Source organism: Thunnus albacares, chromosome 16 (assembly GCF_914725855.1).
Source record: "Thunnus albacares chromosome 16, fThuAlb1.1, whole genome shotgun sequence".
Lineage (NCBI taxonomy): Eukaryota > Metazoa > Chordata > Actinopteri > Scombriformes > Scombridae > Thunnus > Thunnus albacares.
In genome coordinates, this window is record NC_058121.1 from 3302192 (window position 1) to 3329382 (window position 27191).

At 39.4% G+C, this 27191-nt stretch overlaps 2 protein-coding genes across 2 annotated transcripts in view; one reads left to right on the forward strand and one right to left on the reverse strand.

The window, feature by feature from the left end:
- The window catches only part of nt5dc1 (5'-nucleotidase domain containing 1), a 69936-nt gene that overhangs the window by 42183 nt on the left and 562 nt on the right, over positions 1-27191 (reverse strand). The window contains exons 2-6 of the mRNA XM_044377250.1: positions 26023-26114; positions 23469-23540; positions 23225-23334; positions 22959-23038; positions 22784-22865 (exon numbers count right to left, since the gene is read on the reverse strand). Coding sequence (XP_044233185.1) covers positions 22784-22865; positions 22959-23038; positions 23225-23334; positions 23469-23540; positions 26023-26114 — 436 coding nt within the window. The remainder of the gene's footprint in view (positions 1-22783; positions 22866-22958; positions 23039-23224; positions 23335-23468; positions 23541-26022; positions 26115-27191) is intronic.
- Positions 15950-22162, forward strand: col10a1b (collagen, type X, alpha 1b). Its single transcript, XM_044377237.1, has 3 exons — positions 15950-16445; positions 17040-17172; positions 20219-22162. The coding sequence occupies exons 2-3, from the start codon at positions 17055-17057 to the stop codon at positions 22066-22068; spliced, it is 1968 nt and encodes a 655-aa protein (XP_044233172.1). The 5' UTR covers positions 15950-16445; positions 17040-17054; the 3' UTR covers positions 22069-22162.

Here is a 27191-nt window from a genome sequence, read left to right on the forward strand (position 1 = left end):
AACAGGCTGTGTAAAAGGGGCTAATACCGTCTTCTCAGAACATACACACATTAAATAAGATCTTTCGTGTTACCAGCTTTCATCCGACTCCATGTATTACTGCACGGTTCGGTCTTCGACATCATGATGGTTCATTTTATGACTCCAACAGGGACCGGAGATTCCTTCTGTTGCTGTCTGATGGAAATGATGTCACAAGTAAAAGTTTAGGTCAGTTCAGATCTATCTCTTTCCGCAGCCTTCTGCGTTTCTTCATGGGGAAGTTAGCATGATCTTGATAATAAAGACTAAAATCTGCAGAGTTAACACGCCACACATGATCTATCCTTGTTTTTTTGAAAACTGTATCATCCATGCTCCAAGGAAAAACCTGATCTAACCCAACCTACCAGTTCATTATGACTGTGTTTGTTTATTGGATACTTTACCGAACATGCTTGCACTGTTATTGTTATTGTTGCATGCAAAACAAAAATTTTGCTTATCTGAGAGCAAACTCAAGCCACATCAAAGCACAGGCGTTGCTACGCCATCATTTAGCAAGTCAGACATAACAGTGTATATCCCCACCCTGATGTGTGACGTCTGACCGTGGAACATATGTATACATTTCTCGCAAAGCAGTGAGAGAATGACAGTGACTCAATACCAAACAGCTCATTTCATATATGAAAGTAGGCTGACAGTGATCCTGAAAGAGAAGAACTGGCATTTAAATCTCCTCTGTGGATTTGTGGTGTTTATATCCTCAAGAGACAGAGAGCAGAGACAGGAGGGGTGAAGGTAAATTTTGCCTTTCCTGAACGCAGTATTGAGCACATTCGGAACAACAACTTGTAAACAGATAAACATGATCTGTCTCATCATTCGTCAAATAGATGGTTGGCGTGCTAAGCAGCCTGATATCAAGTTGCACTACTTTTGTTTTACAAGTCTCACTTGTCTAAAGGCTTAAAGGTTTGTTTCAAACACATCATAAAAATAAACTTTTATCTGGCACTGGTATCTATCCATGCAGTTTAATCTGCCAAGGTACATTACAGTGGAAGTGAAGCAATTTTACTTGCGGTGACCACAACACTGAAAAATGGCATTTCTTTTCCAGAAATAGTGCGCCTGTTTCTCTGGATAATCGAGTGAACACACTGTGAGCGGCGAAGAAACAGTCCCTATGGAAACAGTTCACAGTGAGGTCTGTGGATTGTCAGTGTAAAGGAGTTTATAGTTGTGCATTAAGAGGTTACAGTATAGCTAAAGAGCCTTCACACATAGCCTCCATAGCTGACATGCACCTTCTCAAAAATGTGACCACACATTGGTCAGCTTGGATCATGTTTTCTTCAAGTTATCTATTGGTGGAGACTGCTGATAATGGTAACATTTCATAAACTGAAGAGTGTCTCAGTAACATACAAGTAGCTAAGACATTTCCACTGTGAACCAGTCAGTTGGAGAAAAAAAGGCAAACCTTCTTCTTGTTGCTCTATTTCCCTAAGTAAATAGAAGAATGTAAACATAGAATAATCCGCCAAATTAGCATAACACTCCTCAAATATTTGAAAAAGGATAAAAATTAATGCAGCAGAACCAGAGATATTGTGTTTTTTATTCCATGTATTCTTCTTCCTTGTTGAAACCTGGCACCTATGTACATTACCCACAATGCAACTCAACTCAATTCACTCAACTGTACAGACTCAGGTGTGTTATACTAGTAGCAGCTAATGTAGCTTGGAGCTGCTAGCCTCTAGCAGAGATGAGGAGCAGCTACAGAGGTCTGCTAACCTCACTTCTTTCTAACTCCACATCCCCAGATTTTTTTAAGCTTGTAGTCTTCAGCCCCAACTGACAATGCCTCAAGTGACATCATTTGAGGTAATTTATCAGATTTAAAAAAGGCTTTATACAACTTTTTTACATATATAGTGGGACTCCCCAACACCTGCAAACATACTGTATAACGTGTAAAAATCCGTGGTGTTCCCCTTTAAAGTATGTACCACCTGTTCAATTACAACACATGAATGGACTGTTGCGGTGGTGCCATGGTTGGTTGAAATCACATGCTTAGGTATAAAGGAAAGCCTAGTCCATTGGTACCTAGAGTGGGATTCTATTAACTCCCAGTGACAGGTTTAAATCTAACTTACTGCATCTCTCTATACATATGTACAGAGGTTCATCTTATTTCAGAGCCAGTGGTGGAGGCACACTGTAAATAAAGATGTCAAATTAACTCAAGTTGCCACTTTCCAGACTAATTTAGGCTGAAGGCTTGTGGCGTGGATGACTTCATAGTCTAACTTAAATCTTTATGAAGCTGTAAAAACATGGATACAGTTGCTGTGTCAACATACAAGTGGCACATGTACATGCTCACTTTCTGACAAGGTCATTTAAGACCACGGTGTGTTTAATGTATCGGAAAACACACCATGACAAAACTGGCATCATAATGGAGATGCGAGTTTCAAAGTCAAGCAATTGAAAATACTATAATTGACTCCAATAACAGAATGTAAGGGTAATACGCTGGTGGATAAGTATTCTGGAGAAAAGCAGGCGGCCTGTAAGACAGAAATCTAGGGAATAAATTGCACGATTGCAAACAGATTTTTACTATTTACTGTGCAGGGAGGGAATCAGACAACAAACCTCATCTTTATGGTTAAAAGAGCCTCCACATCCAGAAGGGAGCCAGGCTATCAAATATAGGAAGCTCAAAACAATTACTTTGTGTGGAGCTAAACAAATTCAGCAGTCAATTTAGAAATGGACACTGAGGTGAATGAGTGGTCGGAGACGTGGTGAATTTGATGAGAGCATTTTGGTATTTTTGCAGCTTAATACCATGTTTGAAATGAAACTGCTGACTTTAAAGTCATCTTATTTTGGATTCACTGGATTACCATAAAAACCAGTGCACATGTCCTTTCACCAAAGCTGCCCCTTTTTTTTTTTTTTTTACTGAGAAAATTAAGCACTACTTCTCTTCAGTTGCTCCACCTATCTTGGGAGATATTCGGTGACTACAAACTAACAGTTCCAGATGAGAATATTGCTAATTAAATGCTCTTATGCTTTTATATATTTAGCATTTATTGCAACAACACCAGCTCCAGTGGTTTTAAACATGTTATTTATAAAAGTTCAGTTCCTTTTACTACTCTCTATCTTTTTATCTCGTTAAACTGAGATCACTCTCGTTACGTTTCATTTTAGCATTATTGAGAGTTTTTCCCCTCACACGTTCATCACATCAAACGTGTGTTGTCCACATACACAAAGCCAGTTGCCCAGTAATTTTGTTTTGATTTTCTTTCTCAAAAGCCTGAGAGAATGTGGCTTTCAGGTCCTCCCAGTAATTATGGTGAGGGGGGAGGGATTGCTGAGGTCAACTAACCAGTGGTCATTACAGTTCTGTCGGCAGCAGCCCCCTCTGTGATACATGGGACTGATTATGGGATTGCCCAGCTACTCGCCAACTGACGTAGGAATAACTTTTTAATGGAAGGTGGTAGAATGACCTTCACATCAACTAAGGAAAGAGTCTGAATTATGTTTTAGGTCTTAAAGTACAAGACAGAAGAGCAAGAATGGCTGCCTGTATGGTTATTCATACAGCTACTGACTGGCGGTACCAAAACGATAGCTGGTTAGCTGGCGGTAGCAACCCGTCAGGTACGGACAGATTGAACAAAGTAGAATACCTCTGTTCATGACACAGTTTGTTGCATTGTCTAAAGACAGCTAATGTAGCTAGCTATCATATATGTTCCTTTTTGACTGAAAGTAACCATTTTGTGTATTTTGCAATAATTTGGTTTGGAGGTACAGATATTTTAGACAGAAATTCAAACTAATCAAATTAATTTGATATATTGACCTAATATAAAACATATATAAGATATATAATTGGACGGTGGACATTAAGTGGACATTCTACTATTTGAAAAGATAACACAGTGGTGGGTATTTTTATACTGACTGCAGTATTGTTAGACTCAGTATATTTAAATGTTAATTTTAAAATGTGTCTTTCAAGCCAGCAGGCAGATAAATAAATGATACATATTTGACCACAGAATCATTTCTAGCAGTGTGGAGAGGGCTTTAAAACACCACTTAGACCTTCATATTGGGAAATAAAAGGACAAATCCAATATAATCCAAATAATCAAAACTTATAGATTGTATTTTGGTGTCTGGTCACAATTCTGTGGGTGGGAGGGCAGGGGTGGCATCGAATTCACAAGTCTGAATCATCAAAATTGCACTCCAGCTGCAGATTTCATTTACTTTCTGGAACAAACATACTAATCATGGCGATTCCACTGAAGTGAAATGATTTTGGTCTGAATTTTTGCTGTTGTAAATGTTTGTGTGACTGCGCCTAGTCTTCCAACTCTTTTCTTAGTTAACTTTCTGTTTGAATCCATCCACTCTTGTCTGTTTGAACTTTACTCCATTTAAATTGCTACCCACAACACTGCAGCACATAGAAGATAAGTGGATTTAGATACAACACCCTGTGAATTACACCACTCAGCGCTGGTGTCAACAGCATAAGACTCAAGGCCATAAAGCTGTCCATCAGTCACTTTTGGGAGCATGAAGCTCCCATTTTGGAAAAAAGCGAGAGCTTTCAGACTGTGTTTACATGTCTCAGTTCAGATGAGAGGCTGCAGTGCTCAAGCTGTGAATCATTCCTCCACAGCCTCACTGTGTTCTTTCTCAAGTACCCATGTAAACAACACATACTTTGATGTTTTTTCTTTTTTTTATTTTAACAGTTTAACTGACTGCAGCCAAAGTCTACAGAGGAAGTATAGAACTATTTGAAATATTTCACAACAATGCTGTTACAATAGATATAAATCTAATTCTTAACTACTGTATACAGATGTTGCCAATTCTGCGACGCAGGACCCTAAATCTAAAGAAAAACACCAGTCAGCTCATTTTGCACAATGCATACTTACTCTGGGGGTATATATTAAGTCTTATTTAAGCCACTCTAATCAGTATAATAGCTTTTCCTACATCCCAATTTGTACTATCTATTCATCAGCAGCTGTGGTTAGAATCAAACCAGAGATATTTATACTGCTCATGAGATAAATGCTATTCGTGACCTGCTCCTTATTCATGCCCATTGAGGGATGCTGGGTTTCCTTGGATTGGAGGGGAAAAAAACAGTCAAGGGCTTCTGAACTTCCTTAACGCATTCTTCCCACCATGCTAAGAATGGTTCTCAGGGATCCCTCCCAGCCCAACACCTAAAATAAAATCAAAACCGAGAAAAACAACAACAGACCTGAGCTAGGAGAGCAGCCCAGTGAGGAAAATTCACATAGATTCCAGTATATTTAGGACATAGGCCACCGGGGCTGATAAGCACTGGGTTCAGAATACCATAAAGCAACATATTCGTATGCCAGGACCTGAGTTCATTGGTAGTGCACTAATAAAAAATAAACATCCAATAGGTAAAGAGTTCATATGAGGAAGAGACTGTTCATGAGTGTTGTATTAAAGGATTACTTCCTGCCACAATGAAGTCAGTTTTATCTACAAAGCCCAAATGACAAGTTTAGAGGGTTTTAAAATCTGTAACACCCTCTACCTAAATTTGGAAACTCTCCACCAAAAAAGCCCAGATTCACTCTACCATCAAGAGATTCCTGTGGGTTTTTATACACAGGGTATTTTTTTATTTTTATATCTAATTATATGGTATTGTGTCCTGACATCTTGACACCTCTTCTCTACTTGTATCTATCAGTTGTGTAGTGCTCACAGCCTAATATATTATTTAGTTATACACTTAAATTAAAAAAAAACAAAAAAAAAACTTAGCTAATAGTGTGCTTCAAGGTGCATTTACACACATTAAACTGCTCCCAGGCCAGTTGAGAAAGCTGTGTTGATTAAAACTGAACTGTTTCTGTCAGGGTGCAAAATCAACTTTTTTGTCTACCGGCCAAATGACTAATAAATGTTCAAATCTTACCAGCAACTCAATAGATAAATATTGTTTTTTGCAGAATATGCAAGTGGCTGGTCGATGGTGCTAATTTTGTTTCCTGGTTTCAGTTGCCTATACAGTTCTAAGCCTAAAAAGATCATTTAGTCCATTAGGCTGCTGCTGCAGACAGCTGTACTGACTAAAACTGAAGCATATCCATTTCATTGGATGGGTGTGATACAGACGTCTGAAAAATGCATCCAGCTAGGACAGGCAGTAAGTAGAAATGCTTTGGTTTTCATTAAAAGATGTCAATAAAACCTTGTTCCTATATGCATTTTCAATTATCACTAAAAGAAACAAAACAAAGTGGAAACACTGGAAATTCAAAAAAAAGGTTTTCACACTTAAACTTTTACACTGTAAGCAGACTTGGTGAATAAATCATGACAATCATAAGGCATGTGACATTTATGTCGCTGAAGCTTCCAATTAAGAGATGAAAAATGCTGACAGACAAAAACATCAGATGTGTGTGGAGCGATGAGGAGACTGTAACGTTCTCTTAAAGAAAAAATGTCACATTGACTGTAGCTCTTTTAATGATGTCATCTCTTTGCAACCTCCTCTTCTGCAATTGTTTAATTTTCAAACACAAGAATTAGCACCACCGACTGTTTATCTTGATAAACTGACTCTTAATATTCACCTAACAGCAGTGGATGGAAATGCACGTTCATTCTTGTGCACTTTCTCTTGCTGATTTTCAGGGAATTCAGTTAAAACGTGTGCTACATTTGGATGGAAACATTACAGTCTGTTAAGATGTTTGGAGCAATGCTTAGCTCTCACTGGTTTCCCACACTGTGTCAATCACAGCACTGTCTATGCCCGTCCGTCTAAAGCAGATACAGCATTATCTTCAGTCTTCAGTCTGCCTGACACAAACCCACTTAGAGATTCTCTGAGCAATAGAAACAAGACCAGGTCAAAACCTAGTATATGTCAGGACCGTGTATGGTCATCGTTTGAAATTGTGGCCAGTTTGTTACAGGGATAGTCTGGAAAAATTCCTTGATATTAAATGTTCATTCTGTAGTGGTTCCAGTAATATATGCTGATAGTGTACTGAAGTAGCATCACATGACATGGTTAGGCTATACTTGGTTCAAAAAAGTTTATAAATGCAGTTGCAAGAACAATACTTTCCACTCATATCCTGGGATGTTTGATTTGACAGAGAACTTATTTAAATTCTAATTATAACTATTGAAATTATCTGTTAACTCCTCCTGCTCTTTCATCTGTTTCACTCTGTATTGAGTGTTTTGTCAGAGTGATGGTTATTTGTGGTGCTTTAACTGTGCACTCTCCTTCATGCCTCTATGCACCTTTTTTCTGCCTCCTTCCTGGTTGATGATCATGGACGCTGTTTTGGAAATTGTAAATGAAAGGTTTGATGGCATTTTGAGTGCAAATTCATGAGGTTTATCTCCACCCAGTTACCACAGTTACAGTCAAATCAAGTGCACCTGCAGAGCAGTCGCCACACACTAAAATGATATAACAGCTACAAGAGTCCCATGTTTTACCTGCAAGTGTTTTAATACTATTGTTCATCATTGGTGATGTCAGAGAAATAAAAAGCTTGAGTCCTGGTATTAGTTTAGTTATAAAATCCAAACACACCACAGAGTGTCTCTCCTGCCGGAGAGTCAATCACACTGGATGGAACCAGAGATGCTGGTACGTGTCTGTTTAAACAGGAGTTTAGCCGACTTCACTGCATTTAACACTGAAGCTGAGAGCGTCAGGGTTCCATCATCTTGATTCATTTTGAAAGAGCACTGGCCAATAGGGAAACTCCAACACTCACTCAGTCACTCATGGAAAACCGCGGCTGTAGGGCTGGTCCATGGATGGTCAAGCCAGCAATCACAATTTCTGACCAACTGTGAAGTTCATGACATCTTTAAGATCTTAAATGATTTTGTTAGAAATCATTTGCTGAAAAAGGTATAACTGTTTATTCTGCTTTGATCAAAAAGGTTTGTCCTTGAAATAATCAATTCTCATTCTTTCTGAAATGATCTTTCTGAAACATTTTCGGGGAATTATTTTGGGGGTAGTTGCCAATTTTGCTTACAGAAAACTACAAAAATAGACTTGAATAAGAAGGGTGGATAGCTGAAAAATGTGTTTAACCTTCACTGTCAATTGCAATGACTGCAATTACATTCATTATACCCCCATGAATTGAACATAAATGATGTTTCTTGAGTGAAAATTAAATTAAATTAAATTTTGAACTGACCTGAATACAACTTTACTTTGAGCTCTGAGATGACTTTTTGGTTGTGAGGCATTTAAACATACAGTACAATGTGGATGGTATGCTTGTATATAGTGTACATGTGTGGTACAGGGCTGACAATCCATTTGTCTTCACCAATTTTGTGTTCACTTCACTTCCGAGAAGAGTTTGGAGAAGACAAACTTTTTGGAGCTCACAAGCATGTTTGGAGTTTCCAGCTTTGACTCAGTCAACAAAATCAAGGAGGAGTTTTCAAAGTAAAAGGAATTCGAAAACAACACAAAAATACTGTCAAATGACAGTGATGGATCAGTGTGGGCCCGCCCTTCACCTCTGTCTCACGTTATGCTTCTATACTGTCTCAAAACGTACAGATAACTCTTATATGTTTGCCTTTGGTGTGTAAGCAGGAGCTGCCAGCATCCATCTTTCTATTTTTGTCTTTGTGCACCATAATTATTTTGAGTTCTGCGTAATTTGGTAAACACCAGCACTCCTTCGAAAAAAAACATAAACATAATAGAGTTGGACCTGTTAAAGATGTGGGGTTTGGCTTCCAACACTTTTTTCACCACTAACTCCAACACCACCTCCACAGTCCTCTGCGCTACACACTGGAGGTCCAGGGGAAGGAATGTACTATGAAAACCATGAACTTCTGTTGCAGTGGACACAAGTCAGTATGAAACTCAGAGCAATGGCTGAAACCCTGTAGCAAATTCTCCCATTGAGCTTTCACAGACTATGAAATCTTGTAAACTGGAGGAGGTCCCTAGGAGTGTAGAAACCATATAAACAGATGGTAAAGGCCTTATGGGAACTATAAAGGATATAGTGTAACATACTTGTTTTCTGATCCTAGGCCAACAGGATACAGTGGTCAGCAACCCTTCAGTTTGTAGGCATGTCATTTCCCATAGTAAAACGGCAAGAATATCATATCATAACTATGTGCCAATCATCTTGGAATACACAAGCAATTGTAGTATTGTATGGAGGCCTTAAACTGACAAAATATCGTCTGCTATTTACACTTTTCAACTCCTTAGTTTTCCTACACTTTTTTTTCTTGGCACACACTTAATCATTTAATTATTTGCAATTTTCCCCATGCAACATTTCCTTTTCATCACCACATTTCCAATTTTCCTCAGGCTTGTTTAATAATGAGATGATCGTGTCCACATGTTCAGGGAAACAATTAACAGAGGAGTGTGTGACCAGGTAGTTTAAAGAGTGAGTACATCCTTAAATTCTGCTAGAACTCAGTGCCTATAAAAAAATGCAAGAGGGGTGGGCAATCGACTGTATGAGCACTTTTACACACAATACATATTGTTGCAAAATGAACGTCTAATCTACATATGTGATTATGTGTAAAGCACAAAAAACAATTTAATGTGGAGTTAAACACAATGAGCATCAATAATATGACCAGGTGATAGCATGTAAATGGAAAATAGTAAGAGCCAAAGAACAGATCCCTGTGGAACTCCATATTTTAGCGGTATCACAGCTGATTTATAATTTTCAATTTCCACATAGAATGATCTTCCTGAAAGATGAGAACAGAACCAATCTAAAACCAAATCTGAAATGCCCAATTTTTAAGACATTCAATTAAAATACTATGATCAACAGTGTTAAAATCCGCAGACGGATCCAATAGGAGTAGTACAGTGTGTTGACCACAGTCAGCTGCTAAGAGAAGATCATTTAAAACCATAAGGAGTGCAGTTTCTGTGCTATGGTCTGCCCTAAAACCCAACTTAAATTTTTCAAAGAGACCATTAATGTGCATGAAGGAAATTATCTGCTCTGCTATGAGTTTTTATAAGACCTTTTCAAGAAGTGGCAGTTTTGAGACCCGAAATGAGTAATTGGGTCTAGTCTGTCTAGTCTCCTTTTTTAAGGGAAGGTTGTACTACCGCCATTTTAAAACAATCAGGAACAAGGCCAGATGAAAGTGAGGAGTCGAATAAATCCTCCAGAAATGGACAGGTCATGACAAGGGTTTCTTTAAGGAAGTAGGTAGGAATGATATCAAGAGAGCAGGTGGAGTTCTTCATTTTGGCAATGTTCTCAGTTGCATGTTACATGAAGTTAAGGCACAGTTGGTGCAAGGAGGAGACAGTTAAGTGACAGTCTGGGCTACAAATGAAATACTGTTCCTGATGTTTTTGATTTTGTCATAGAAAAAAGATGGGAACTGTTCACCATTGTGAATGGATGGTTCAATAACAGAAGGGGTTGGACTTGAGGTGCGACTCACAACGCTGAAGAGGAGTCTGGGGTTAGATCTATGTTTAATGAGGTCATTATAATAGTGTAGGTAATGTTAATCTATATAATTTACTTAATACTGCTGTAGCATCATTGTTTAAACCTTTTGAAACAGTAGATAAGCGTTTTAGCCATCAGGCAAACACTAACTAAGTTAGCTAGCAATATGATAATGATAGTTGGAAGTTCACAGACACTGTGCTTCTATTTTCATAACATTATCTTCATCTTAAATGTCTCTTTTCTCATAATGTCAAACAGACTAAACTAAAAATGTCTAAGTAGCATTAGCTTAAAAACTTTGTTAGCATTAGCTTGCAAGGTAAAATGCTTACACTTCTGTTGTAAGTTTCACCTACCCATTAAATAAAATGAGCTTGTGAAACATAGATAGCAGGGAAAATAAATTAACTTTTGATTAATTTCATTAACTTATTACAAGTATAAAGTTTTATGTTTGTTATTAAACTGCATTTTAATTATAACTTTAAGTCTTATTTACTGATGGAATAACTTATCTTTTTAGCTAGTCTGATAATCTTTTACTGCCTTTTATTTCAATTTTGGGGCTCCACAGTATCTACCCCAGGCAACATAATGACAACATAGGTGCAGCACAGCATGACATATCAAAGACAAGGTGTGTGCACGTGTAAGAGCATTAAGCATCTTCTCCAGCTCAAGAGATACACAGATTGCAACACCACCCCTGTAAACACTGCTGATTATGAGCTAGTGTGGAAGGTACGGTAAAAATGAAAGTGCTGGTCATTATAGCACTTACTCAACTTTGATTTAGATAATTACCTTTCAAGTAACCCATTACCTCCTCCTAAAATAAATCCTACAATGAGAGCAAAATCTGTTTTTGTAACCAAAAGATTCAGCGTCTCTGGCTTTAATTCCTCTTTTCTCATGAGACCAACCTTTCCATAAACTCATAATGACTTGTGCAAGATTTTGTCAAGATGTTAAAAAAAAATGCAGTGAAGGCTTTTGTTGCTATTCTGAATTACAGTTAGCCTCAGGTCGGTCAAGCTTCCAACCATGATTTTTGTCTTCGGGTCCCTCTAATTGTAACCAACACTCAGCCAGGAGGTCCAGCTTCAGACCTTCCATTCATAAAGCTCTAAGTGCCTCTTAGTGGCATATTTGGTTTATTAAAACGTTAAATCTGAGCCACCGTCACTTCCCAGCTGAAACGCTCTATCTTTAGCTCTTGCTTTCCACTCTTCCTTGCTGGCTTCAGACACATCAACCTGCAATTATTTTCTCCTTTCCCTCAGCCACCATGGCATCCTCAAATCTCTGGGACCAAATGGAGACAGCAGAGTCCAAAAAAAAGAAAAATACTTAATCAGATATGAGAAAAAATGTTAATTGTTTGTCTAAATTGTTATTATAATTTGAATATTACAAAATAATAGAAATACAGTATATTTTTTAAGTTTATATCTTTGGAATTTTAGTCTTTATTGATACTGAACAATACGGACAGGCAGGAAAACAAAAGAGGGGAGACAGGGGGTTCTATGCAACAAAGTTCCCTGCCAGAAATAAACCAATGACGTTGTAATTACATAGTTCCTTGACCACAAGGCTCATAAGATATAAATCTTTCAGGGGTTTCCTTTTATATGTTTGCATATAAGAACAACTCATTTATGGATTCCTACTTTTAGTTTTACAATTAGAATTCTGTCAATGTTTACTTGGAACATTTTCACAGAGACAAATTAAGGATTATATGACAAGTAAAAATGTGAGTGCCTACTGGTCAGATAAGAATAAAATAACCACAATTATTAGTTCACAACAAAGTGAAAACATAGAAAATGCAGTAAGGTTCAGAAAAAAACTATATGAATATATAACACAAATACAATACTGTGTACAGTACAGAAGTGTCAAAGATATGCTGGAGGTAATTTAGAAACAGTGTCTCTATTGCAGTTTTTCCACCAGAAAACACATTTTTTAACTCTTATCAACCTAATTTCCAGCAGCAGCAGGCAGCTATTTTCAGCCAAAGAGTGCTAATAAAATCACCGTACACTACCTGCCCAACACCAAACAGCTGACAAAACAAAGTTAGCGACTAAATGGTGAACAAAGTGGAGCATTTAGCAGCAGATGTTTTTCTTTGGAGTTGGTGGGGATCAAAACAGAGCTAAAAGGAGAGTGAATATTGGACAGACATTTACCAGGTGGACACAAGCACACACAACTTCAAATGAATGTTAATTTTGCTCTGTGTGTACTGGAAACTGTACACAACTATTTACTGTGTAAACAGGAAACTGTTTGCTAAAACAGTCTTCATAGATCAACTTAAAATGTGTCTGCAGCTTTTTCTGCGACTCACAAGTGGCCAACAATCATTTTGTTGTTAATTAATGCAGACTTAAATGACTGAAAAAGGCTCTTATAGGAAAATGTTAATATTCCTCAAATTAAGTTTTCATTGTGATACAATACAGAAACTCACATATTGTATCAGCATAAGTACCTACAAATTTCAAACTACCAGTTCTTCTCAGACAAAAACAAATAACCAGAATGGTAAATTGAAAAAAATAAAATGCAGTACAGTTCAGACTATGCAACACAAACACTATGATTAACAATACACCCAATACTGTGTAGAGCAGAGAAAGGATCAATAAAAGACATTTTTGTTCTCTCCAAAGACAACCATGGTGTAAAACACACTTTAGCATAACTATTCAGATATACAAATGTGACTTTTGCATACACATTGTTTGAAAATAATGTAGAAAGCAGAAGCTCTGCATATTGGGGGACAACCCCTGTCATCACCAGAGTTAATGAAAGCCATTGAAGGAGCATTAAGTCGTGTCTGGAGTGAAGCGGCAGTATGTTAAGATGTTTTGAGGGGCAAAACAATGGTTACTCCAGACCCTTCCCAGAAATACCACCCACCCTGCCATCAGGAGGTGTCTGACAACAGACTGAGGACGACTCCATATCGTACTGTCTGTACTATCTTCCATACAGCACATCTCCACTTCTAATTACATGTTTATGCACTGTGACTTCTTTTTTGCCATATACAGCAAAAGCTTACTCACAGCATGTAAATCTAAGCAGCCACTCAAATTAAACCTCACAGTGGCCAGATTTAGATAGAGGTATTAATTCTGACACACCAAAAGGCAAAAAAAAAAAAAATCCAAATGAAATAAAAAGCCAGCCATGTCTCACTGCGGTCACAGCCACTTTCATGGTGAGATGCAATGGCATATCTGCAGCTTAGAAAGTTGTTAAATGTCGACTCCACCCCCCCTAGTCTGTCATTTAATTCAAAGAGTTTACCAAAGATGCCCAAGGCTCAGCGAGTGCTCATCTGCGGCTGCTGAGACGTTGGCAGTTTAGATGAATGAGATGATGAGACGTTCGGAAGGGAAGGAAAGCTTTTCCAAAACCATGCATATATTACACAGTGGCTTGACCAACCGGAACTTTTACATACTATAGATGACAGCTTGATGAAGGCTGGAGTGTTAATTACTATGCACTGCAAAAAAAAACCTTGTCTAACAAGTAATCACTGACTCAGCCCTAAAGACTTACTTTAGAGATGAGTTGATCTGAATAACCGATAAAATACAGCTGGAGATATTCTCTATTTGATTTGATTTATTGTATTTATAGTTTTTAAACATTAAAGATGCACTGCACCGGAGTTAGCTCAAAGCTAATTTGCACCCGCAGTCCATCACAATCAAAACATACAACAGCACAACAACAAACAACAAACAAACTATGTTTATTGTAGTCAAAAAATCCCATTGAACCAAAATTAACAATGTGTTAGTCCATCTCTCTCAATACTTTCTGACTTACCCTGTCTTGGCACCAAGCCTATTGGTTCCTACTGAAGGCATAAATCTCTAAGAGTGGGTCACAAATATATAGTTTCATTTTTTATAAAGGTTCCATAATTTCCTAACAGCTGGGCACTGTCGTTTTTAACAAACGTTTCTCAAACACGAGGAAATAGTGCATTTTCAGCAGTGGATTAATACACATTTGGTGCTCTAGTGAGTGTTTCTGGCAGCAGGAGGGTGTATGTGTGATTGATTTGATTTGTGTGCTCATGGTAAGGAACATGTCACCCAGTGAACAGTGTGGCTCATTGGTATGTTTTTAATAGTTTTTGGACAACAACAGAGCTCAGAGGAATAAGATATATCAGGCTTCAATAGTTGTCTGTAGTGTACAGACAGGGTAGGGAAGTATTAAGAGATGGACTTGTCTTTTCATGGGATTTATTGACAATAAGGAAAACAGAATATCTTCAGCCTTATCCCTTATTGAAGAAGGATTAAAGGATCCTTATCAAAAAAGTTTATGAAAAAAATTGATCGTTGTATTGTTACCAGATATTTTAAAATAAACAAAAAAATTTAAAAAAATACAAATATTAGTATCTGCCTCAAAAATCCAGCATCAGTTTAGACATAATTTTGCAGCACAGTAACCCAATACTGTTATTTCCTTGAGAAATGACAAAAGCTCATAAAAATCCCTGAATGCCACTGAGCAATGTTTATGTCCTCTGTAGGTTAACATTAGCTTATAGCACTATTTACTATATCAGTGTAAAATAAAACCTAAACCTACCGTAAACTTTTTAAACCACGGTTAAGAAGATCACATGCATACACACTTTCACAACTGGGACGACTCCAGCACAACTACAGCCACTCTCCTAAAGTAGTACCCAAACTAGTGCAGAACTGTGGTCTGCTCAGTGAATCTGAACTGTAAGCCAACCAGAGGCTCTTCAGAGGATGAAGCAGGTAGAACAAAACCTCACTTCTGCCTCCTGGTGTCTTAAAAGTGTACTGTGGATCCCTGCACCACACCACATGCCAGCTTGTAAAAATCCCAGAGAGATTAAACAGACATAAACCTGCCATTATCATGATAGGCTTTAACTATGTGAAATTTAAATATGAACACATCAAACTCATCTGCTGTATTTAGAGATGTGTCTAGACTAGTAAACACCGACTGCTGTCTTTCAAACCCAGAAATTATAGATAAAAAAAGACATTCCACAACTTTCCAGCATCCATTAGCAGATGGGTGAAATTTCACTTTTACCCAAAACTGACATAAAAATAGGAGTCTGGTACATGTTGTCTACCACAGATTCACCTGTACAAAGTCTTCAGACAGGAGGAAAATATTGTCAAACCCACCCACACAGTCTTTACTTTTCCAGAAAAACACCCTGTCACAAGCCACTTAGTCAATAACTTGATGTTTTTAGAAAAACCTGTGTTTGAGCAGTTAAAAAGACTAAAGATGGACACTAAAGCAAGCAATTTAACACTCCTGAGTCATCTGTCAAAAAGCGCAAACAAAGTGATTAATGTGTCAAATGTGTAACTGAATAAAGGTTGTTAACTTTGAAAGATCTGTATGACTGCCTGCCACTACCACAGATCATACCAAGCAAGATAAATCAAGAAACTAACTTTTAAGAAAAGTGGCACCCAAAGGTAATTTCAGAGGAATCCCCTCAATGCTGCTCCTTACAGACAGAGAAAACCAGATGAAGAGAGACACAGGGAGGAGAGGGAGGACCGTCATCTTGGAGTGACAGGCCTCCTGAGGACATGGCACCCCTCATTAAAGATGACATCAGAGCAGGGAGGGCCGTCCACGCGAGGTAGATCCTCCACGATGCTGGAGAGCAGTTTGGTATAAATACCTTGAGCCCAATGCCCTGGGAAGCAGCAGCTGCCACTCAGACAGCCAGACTTCACAACTAAGGATATATCTGCGCCGTGCCGGGACAGCAGCTTCCCGACCCCCCACTGTTCTTTCGGAGCGTAAACCTTACCGGTAAGGTGGCTTTTCCCTGATTTCAGGTTATTGCATGGGGGATTCCCGTCTCCAGCCTGACTCTCACTGGGGGGGAGGGTCGGTGGTAGGGTGGTGATGGTGGCTGGCATTATGAGTGTAATGAGCCATATGCTGTGGCTGGGTTTACAATGGGACAGAATTCATGCCTACTGTTTTTATTTAGATTGAAAGAGAGATTTTGAAGTTTCTGGGAGCCAGGTAGCTTTTTTCATCTTGTGAGAACTTTGGACACCATAAATGTTCAGTTACATGAGAATTAAAAGAAAAATCTTTTGTCAGAGGTGGTTTTGGATACTTTTCACAGTAGCTGCACGCTTCAGGAGGGCAAAAATGACTGATGAGCATGATCTATCTGGTTTAGAGAGGAAAGACTAACATTTATTTTGCAGCTACTGAATCTCCTCATTCAGACTGTTAGATTAGCTGATGCATCACCACACTGCACTACATAACTAATGTAGGAGAGGCACTTGCCACTGTCAGACATGGCTGTAGACTGTCATTAGAGGAAAACAGAAATAGTTGATGCTATACATGCAGATGTTTTCTCACTAATGGATTCTGTCTTTGCAGGTTTAGCTTCACAAGATGGACCTGAGGGTAACAAGCGTTCTCCTCGTCCTCCTAGCTTTGGCTGAGGCAACCCCTGACAGATACTACCATGTGCCAAAAGTGAGCAAGAGTGCCTACCCTGTCAAGAGTCATGGTGAGTCACACTTCTTTTCTCAAGAGGGTTGTTCATATGAAAACGTGCATTTTTACAAATATAATAATAATCTTACTAGTCTGGTATTGAGGGGCTACGCTGCAATTAACACAAATACAGATGGTTCAAATTGAACTGGGAGGAATAAGCAGAAATAGAAAGAATGCCGCAGTGCAAAAACGGCATCTATTTATCTTTAGTACAATAATTAAACTCCAACCGAGCCCATTGTTCATTTAAAATGACTACAGGCTGCACTGCGAAACTGTTTTCAGATTGTATCAGCTCCACAATCCATCACTTTTTGTTCAATAATTAAAACAAATTTAGACAAATGAAACTGCAAAATAGCACCAGATGACACTATTTTTGGGACATAATGTATGTTTACATCCTTTTAATTGAAATCAGGAATGCTGAAAAGCAAGGCAAACAAACATTATCAAAGATGTTTCAGACAAATCCACAAATTATCAATTAAGTTTCAGCCTACAACTGCCTGTAATTTCACTAAAAAAGTCATAAGATGCAGTCTGCCTGAAATGACTTTACAAGTCACTGTGACCTGCTGGACTCTTACATCACTGCCAGTTTCACTGTCAAATCAAATTAAGGCCATAACTTTAACCACTGATCTGAAAAATATAAAAACAATCATCCGTATGAACCCTGGAAATATGGCAGCCTTTCTATCATTTAAAGAACACAATAAATATGGCACATTTCTTAATTAACTGTAGATTCCACTCACTATTGTAATCATCATCATCATCACCACTCTTCTGAGCTTCCAATAAGACGTACTCTTGTGCAACCTGGCAGACTGTTCATACACATTGAGTAAATGAGCCTGCCAGAGCACAACCCTCCTTCATTAACTGCCATCAAGCTGCACACCCAGCAGGTCCAGTGCAACCTCTCATTGGCTCAGAGCAGAAGGATGTGGTTGAACTGGTTGAACTACTGTGAGTGTGTATCTCTATAGAGCTGAGGTGGTTATAGATGCTCTGGACAAATAAAGGTTAAAGAAGGAAATTGTCACTTTGCGCATCTCATAAAAAAAAAAAAAACTAAAGCAGCGTTCATGATTCAAATTTTCATCTTTAGTTTTGTTTTTGAAGAGGGTCTGATGTAGTTTGACTGTGTGTCTTAAGATAAAAATAGAACTGTTTTCCAAAGACAATGAGTGCTCAAATTTGAAAAATATCCTATACAGATGTTACCACGTTTCAGTCACACCCTAACAAACTGCTTTGTGGTGTTAAAATTGCCCCACATAATTAGAATGAAAAAAAAAAAAACTCTCACAAGTTCAAGCAGTAAACCTACCAAACAAACCACAGTGTATTTACTGTAGCTTCTCTCTGAGGCTGACGTAATAGAGAGTTTTTCCACTATAGAAGACTATAAGCCGCTAAAGAATTGCAAAAAAAAAAGACTCAGACTAAGGGGATGGGATAATAGTACAGTGCAGGTCACTCATGGTTCAGCTCCTGGGTCAGCTACCGTAGCCAGCATCATCACCTCAAGCTTGTGGTGTTTCTGGCTGCCAAAAGGTTCCATTCTGGCACAAATATCCTGTGTGGGGTTTCATACACGGCCTTATGTGGCTTTAAAATGACAGCCCTGTCAAAGCATTTTCTTCTCAAAACACCATTTTAAAAGAAAAGCCAACACTATTGGATTTGTGTCTTTGACAGGTTATGGCTCTCTTTTGGAAATGACGTTTCCAGAATAATGGTATACAAACCAATGCAGCATGATAGAAACTTTATCAAAAGATCCTATTTTATGTATGTTTTTTTTTTTATGAGGATGGTTACAATTTCAATGTTAAAACCCAGGTAGATTTATTTATATTATTTTGTAACTTTTTTTTACCTTTAACTTTAATTTTGTTGTAATATATAAATGGTACTTTGATTCTTAATATGTCTTGGGATATCATTTTTTATCATTTCCATAGTGACTTTATGTCATATTTCAGCTAAGCAATGTAAAATAATTTTAAGCTAACTGGTAGAACAGATAGCAACATTAACTGTATACTTAATATTGAAAACAGTCCTTCAGAAATTAAATAAAATAAAGAAACATTTAATAATTTTATTTTATATAAACATTTCCTGACAATCAATTCAAGAGAAAAAACACGATCTCCAATCCCATGTGTTTATTTTATACAGTAGGATTATTATTATGTTGCCTTACGTAACGAATACTAGATATCAAGCTGATGTTATATGCCAGTTTAGTACACATACACTCTCTTGACAGTGCATGCACTCATTTGACCTTGCCCATAAACTCTATGCTGGGCTATGTGGTAGGAAATGCATCAAGGTGATGCTGACAACTTGCAGACCACTAACTATACATTTACTGCCTTGGGCAGTGCAGGAAATTAAAGGGTGCAGTATAGCGCAAGTAAATTAAACTGAAATGCACAGGATCTGGGTTGCTAGGTCCCACGCTAGCAGACATAAGGTTGGTGAGAACATCACCTCAGACCACTAGTGCTATGCAGATTATCCTTGGGAAAAAATAGTGCTGTCCCCACAACAGGCCCTACAATCATATGCAGTAGTGTTTTAAGTCAGGTTGTGGTCTTACAGAGTAAAATACAAACCCTTGGGTTTTTCAAGGACCAAGAAAGCGTCTTACATAATGCAGTGAAAAGGCAAAATGAATAAAAGAACATAAAAAATTATTCAAATTTCATCCGTTTCTTGTTAGAGATACATACACGATTTTGTTGTTTTTCATGTCCTTAGGCAGAACTAAGGATTATTTCTATGTTTGTAAATGTTGTACACACGCATATTTTCTACCAAATTTTCAACATCCATCTACAGCATCATGTGGAAAATTGTACACTGTCTGCTTTACTATTTAAGCTCATTTTAGAACAACAGACGGGCAGTTCACTAAATCCAATTATAAACATGAAAGTAGGTCTATAATTACAACATTTTTATGTGTGGTTATATGCATTATATTACTTGAATAACTGAATCACATGAATCTGTATTTATGTTTTCCCCAGCTGTTGCAGGTCCTCCTGGTCCTCCTGGTCCTCCAGGTGAGCCAGGACCAATGGGCCAAGTTGGACCTCCTGGAAAGAGTGGTGTGGGACATACTGGACCACAAGGCCCAGCCGGACCTCCTGGACCCCCTGGCTACTCTCAAGCAGGTAAACCTGGTATCCCAGGTGGCCCTGGCAAACCAGGTGGCCCTGGCATGCCTGGTGACAGAGGCGCACCTGGTGCAACTGGAGCAATGGGTCCCAGAGGTGCACCTGGTTCACCTGGAACTCCCGGACCTGCTGGATTTTCTGCTGCTGGTAAACCCGGACCAGCTGGCCTCCCTGGAGGAATGGGACCAAGAGGAGAGCCTGGTTTGAAGGGACATCCTGGTATTCCTGGTCTTCCTGGCACCAAGGGAGAGAGAGGCATTGGAGTTCCTGGTGTTCAAGGACCACCAGGCGCAGTTGGACCAGCTGGCCCATCTGGTATGCCTGGCAAACCTGGAGTTGGTCAAACTGGTGCTACTGGCTATCCTGGAGAGCCTGGCAAGTCTGGAATGCCAGGAAGAGATGGTGCTCCTGGGCCAATGGGTATGACAGGGCCAAAGGGTCACACTGGAGCTCCAGGCATAGGAGCAACTGGGAAACCAGGTCAAAATGGTAGCCCAGGTGTGCCTGGACCTATGGGACTTAAAGGTCCACAGGGTCCAGCTGGTCAGCCAGGTACCCCTGGCATGCCAGGTGTTGGTAAACCAGGAGAACCTGGATCACCAGGTGGCAGAGGAGCCCCCGGTACTCCTGGAACCACTGGTCAGAAAGGTGAGCCAGGCCCCACTGGTTTTACCGGTCAGCCAGGTGCAACTGGTCCTATTGGCCCAGCTGGTCCACAAGGTTCAAGAGGATTCCAGGGTGAGGCAGGCCCACATGGACCCAAAGGCGACACTGGTATGGTTGGTGCACCGGGGCCTAGGGGAACCAAAGGTGACCAGGGAGCTCAGGGTTTCACTGGGAAACCCGGTATCCCTGGGGCAGTAGGTCCTGCAGGTATGCCAGGTCATACTGGTCCCCAGGGTCAAAAGGGTTTACAAGGCCCTGTTGGTGCCCCAGGAATTCCAGGTTCAAATGGCGCTCCAGGACATAAAGGACACACAGGCTCCCCAGGAGCACCAGGAAAAAGTGGTGAGAACGGAAGGCCAGGTCCCATGGGACCAGTTGGGCCCCCTGGTCAAACAGGTCCCTCTGGAGCCAAGGGCCATCCAGGTCTTCCAGGCCCACCTGGCCCAGCTGGCCTAACAGCTAAGGGAATTTCTGGTCCTCACGGTGCACCTGGAATCCCAGGAGCCAGAGGTCAAGATGGTATCCCAGGCCCTGCTGGTCCTCCTGGTCCTCCCGGCCCACCAGGGGAGGTGGTCTATGCCAAGAGCATGCCAATCAAGTCCCACGAGGTTGTGATGTCTCATGAAATGATGAAGGCCCCTATGTCTGCCTTCAGTGCTGTGCTGACCAGGGCCTACCCTTCAGCTGCTGCCCCTATTCAGTTTGATCAGGTTCTGTACAATGGGGAGCACCATTATGATTCCCATAGTGGTGTGTTTACCTGCCAGGTCCCAGGCCTCTACTATTTCAGCTATCATGTGCATGTCAATGGTGCCAATGCATTGGTTGCCCTCTACAAAAATGAGGAGCCAGTTGTTTTCACCTATGATGAGTATAACAAGGGCTTCCTGGATCAGATGTCAGGCAGTGCTGTTCTTATGCTGTATGCCGGTGACAGAGTCTATGTCCAGGTACCTGATGAGGAGAGTAATGGTATATTTGCAGCAGACAACGTTCATTGCTCTTTCTCTGGGTTCTTGATTGCCTCCACGTGATTTCACAAATCCAATTACACCTCAAAATATTACAAAACATTGAACTACTCAGAGAAATATGTCAGTTTACAAAATTCCATTGAGATTGTAATTTTGGTTGTAATTTTACAAGTTTAACTGCCTCATTCAAATCTTTGCAATGATGGAAAAGTCTTCAATTTGCTAAGAAATTACTCGACTGACAGAGGCATTAATAGTGAGTAAAATTTTAAATTATATGGTTCTTATTGATCCCTTTTCCCAGTTCACCTTGTGTGTGCCTTTACAATTCTAAGAAACATGAAATAATATTGGAAGATATCTTAAATGGTGCTCTACAACTGCCTGTAACATTTACAGCACGTCTTTTATATGTGTTTGTTTTTATTAATGTCTGTTGTTTAAGATTTTTCCTGTAATATACATACAAAAGACACACAAAACGGTGGTACTATGTATTATTAGAGATCAGCACATTCTCACAAGCACTATGATTAGTAAACAACACAGAATGACAAATTCAAACTGCATTTTGTCAAAAAAAAAAAAAAAGTACCATTGGATGTTTTAAGTTATGTACCACTGACCAAAGCACAGAATAAAGTTCTCGTTTGAAAAAGAAACATGTCCTGTGTATTGTGTGTGATATTCTACCGGACAGTATGGGTCCTTATCTAAAAGTCATGAGTCAGGGGAATAAAATGACATGTGTGTTGGTGAGGGATAAAATCCATACCTTTGAATGCAGATGTGTTATAATTGTGGTCGATGGCAGCAACCATGTCTTTCCAAAAGTCAGAATTCACCTCATTTCCTCGCTGTTTCCAAAAAAAATAAAGACACATTTGAAAATGTTTTTCCACAAAGAATTCTCAACTACTAATATGAAATCATATCTTATCAAATATTACCTTATGCAACATGTCCACAACTCTTCCACAGAGAAAAGCCCCAGGTAGATCAAAGTAGTTGTCATAGAAATAGTATTTTGCTACAAAGACCAAAACAAGGGAGCAGGAAATCAGTTAAATCCCACATACTGCACATTAGCCCGGGGTCTGACATAACTGATGGCCCGATGCCCCGGGCTGGTGAAAACGTTGGACACTGCATTAGCCTACTTAAGAGTCAACAACATACAGATATTAGATAACAAAAATGGATAGGAACAGGATACCCGATCTAGTGAAGGAGGTATTGAGGCTGTTGAAGTGCTTCCACTCTCTTTTAGGACCATAATGTTTGATGATCTCTTCTGTGCTGAGATCATTGGTTCCATGTGTCGCTCTACGCAAGGAAAAAAAACAAAACAAACTATTACCCCACTTTAAAATCTGTAAGGACAATAATAACTATGACAAGTGAAGTGAAGAGATATTTCAGGGAGAAGATTAAACAAATTTCATGCAAGAAGAGCCTACCGCAAGACAGTTCCATCTTCAGCCAGCTTCACAAGGTTTCCCTCCTCCAGATCCACCACTAGACCTTTAAAACTGGACACAAAACTTAGTCAGCATGTTATTTTAATGCAAAATGAACAATGGAACACATATTGTGACTGCTGCCCCGTCTTAAGCATGGACACTTCAATATCAGCAATTGCACTGGACATCAACATTTGCTTTCTGAGCCACTGCAACAATTTTTTTTGTCATAAAATGTAAAATTAGCAGACTATACACTTGATCAGTACTGTAGAGTGGTAGCATAAAGGAACAATCCCAATATATTCCAAGATCAATATCAGTTTCATCACTAGTGTTCAGTACAGACTAGGGCGAATGAATGAATGAATCGATCTGAATCGAAACTGATTCATAAAATCTGAGATCGATCTTTTAATGCATGCCTTTTTAATCTGAAATGAATCCAGACATCTGCCTTTAGGCTTGGTGGTGCCTTCAGTGGAGCAGCTACCGCCATGTTCAACGAGATCTGGCCACAAGATCTCGTTGTGTGAGATCTTGTGGCCAGATCTTGTTGAACATGCCGGGAGCTGCTCCACTGAACGCACCGCTGGGCCTGTTGCACAAAAGCTTTGTGAGACAGTGTTTGTTTACCTGAGGTATTAGTGATGTTTACATTACAGCAGGTATGTTTGTAGCCACCTTATTTACACTGGCTGCCTGCTGATTCAACTTAAAATCTAAAGTTGTTGTTTATACACTGCACTAAAGTAAGTACTGATCACTCTTTACTCACTGACTGCAGAGCCTGTAGTTGAGTTGAGTTGCACTACATTGTGTTTACTGTTGTAGTGTGTTCATATTAAATAAAAAGCACTTTAACGTAACTGCTTTGAGGCCAATTCTTAATGTAAACATTAATATTTTAATAATGCACCAGGTAGAGGGTTCCTTATAATTAGTTTTCTGAGAATCTCTTATAAATCAAGCAAAATTGGTATTGTAATTTGCAGTGTTACAGCAGCAAAGGGGATAGTCCACTAGCAAGAAGCATTATCAAAAAAGCAAGATATAATAAGTAGACATAAGTAGACAGACTGAATGGCTGAATTCACATTATTGCACATAGGAAATATTGATATTGCACAGTTTAGTATACATTGATACTGCACAAGTGATTTGTCAGTTTTGGTGTGTGGTCTACTGGAAACAGTATCGATTGTAAAGTCTGACAGGAGCAGGAGGAAGGACCTGCGGTATCTCTCCTTCACACACCGCGGGTGAAGCAGCTTGTTACTGAAGGAGTCTGTTAAGTCCTGTCAGCAGTCGAGATGCTGCTGCTCCAGCAGACCACTCCATAAAGATGGCTGATGCCACCATAGAATCAAAAAAGGTCCTCAGGGGTCCCCCCCCCTCGCACTGGAAAAGCAGAGGAGCTCTGTCCTTTCTCATACAGTGCATTTGAGTTGTCTGTCCAGTCCAGTTTATTATTCAGGTGAACACCCAGGTACTTGTAAGATTTCAACACCTCCATTCCCTTGATGTTCACTGGTACAGCAGGAGAGCACTTGCACCTGCAGAATTCCACCACCAGCTCTTTGGTTTTCCCTCCATTGATCTAGAGACAGTTCTGCCGGCAACACTCAATAAAGCCCGGAGTCAGTTGTCTGTGTTCCCTGTCGTCAATGTCTGTGATGAGGCTGACTATTGCGGAATTGTCAGAGAACTTTTGCAAGTGGCAGTTAGCTGAGTTGTGCATGAAGTCTGCAGTGTAGAGGGTGAAGAGGAAGGGAGCTGGACAGTAGCAGAGGATTTAACCCTGTTTAGGCCACACCAAGGCCCTCAGGCCTTGAGCAGACTTTCAGGAAATGCGCCACTTACTCTGTGAGTGTACAGCATGCATTTGCTTGTTTTTATCCCATAAATACATACTGTAAATTTGGTTATGTTGAAACAAGATTTCCTCTAGCTCTTTTTTGTGATTTGGAGTATTGTGTTTTGATTTGGAGCATTATGAGTGTGTTTTACAAATGTATAGTTTGTTTCGTGCAGTTTGCTCAGTATTAAATGTCAAAGCTTGCAAATTAGCAGAATATTAAATAAAAAAGACAGATTTCAGAAATGGTTTCAATGGGGCGCCCTTGTAGCCCAGGGGTAAAGGTGCCGAACATGAACATAAGAACCATGGTCCTGGTTCTTATCTGGGCAAGAATATTTGCTGCAAGTCATTCCCTATCCCTCTCTTCTATCATTTCCAGGCATCTCTATACTGTCACTATCTAATGAAGGAGAAAAAATGCAAAACTTTTGGGACTTGTTAGAGTGATTTATTGATTGATTTTGCAAAATTCTGAGTAAGGTAACACATTAGAGCAAAGGGAGAGGCATGTTTCACAGCGATGGAGTGGATGTTGGTACACTGTGATTATAAGATTGAATTTTTTTTAGCCATGAGTAATGGATGAATATAGTCACTATGACATCCTTTAAAAAAAACTGGAAAAACAGATTACACCTGTTTATGTCATAGTTCTCCTTTGAAGTGGAAGAACTCCTGGTAATGACTTACCAGAAATCCCAGGTAGCAGGGGTTAAATTCAGGAGGTCCTTGTCATAGCCTTTATGCTCCACCAGATACCTGGCAAAGCTCTCATAGATCAGCTGCAAAAACAAAAATGAAATCATGTCACTCTGGAATTAGCAGCGCAGTCAGAATGCAAATGAAAACAGCGATGGCAGGCGACAGAAAGCCAAGACTGCAACTCAACACGGTTCATAGTTGTATTTCAAGACATCGATACAACATGGTGAGTACCTTTTAAAGCTGCATTAACAGAACAAGCTGTAAACACAACATTAACATATTATCACCTTATAAAGAGGTGTCATTATCGATTAATCTCTCAATTATTTAGTTGATTAATCAATAAGTCGTTTGGTCTATAATAAGTCAGAAAATTGTGAAAAATGTTAATCACTGTTTCCCAAAGCCAAACATGCTGCATCAAATGTCTTGTTTTGTTCCGACTAACAGTCCACAACCCAAAGATATTCAGTTTACTGTCAAAGAGGACTAAAGAAACCAGAAAATATTCACATTTAAGAAGCTGGAACAAAAGAATGAGTTTTTTCTCCTTAAAAATGACACAAAACAATTAAAGGATTATCAAAATAGTCGGCGATTATTTTTCTGTCGATTGACTAATCATTGCAGCTCTAGTAACCACTTTAACATTCATTATGCAATACGCTTTGACCTTTGATAACATTAGATTTGGAGAGATTGTTTGGCATAAGAAACAGATTTTTCAGTGGGACCACTCAATAATCGAAGAGCTCCTATCAGTCAACTGAGACTTTTATTATTAGGCAGCCCTGTGAGGTTCCCTATTCATGGACAAGAACAGCAGGCATAAATGTGTCGTGCATGGGACAGCACAGAGCATCACTGAACTCCAGGCCTTATCAGACAGGCCTTAGTTCTGATATAGTGATTAGCTGAGGTTCAACAGCCTTCTTCTTTTGTCACTCAGGGTCACAGAATGCAGCCACGGCAGGTGAGTCTGCTGATGCATGTAGCTCCTAATAAAAGCGAATGCATGGTGACATAATAAGCTGCTCGCTGTCAATAGGCCTCAGAGAGGATTTAAAGACATGTATGAGTAACACGCAGAGTGACTGCAGCATCAGGAGCATCGCATCTCTGCGTTTAACCACTGACCACATTCATATGCGTTT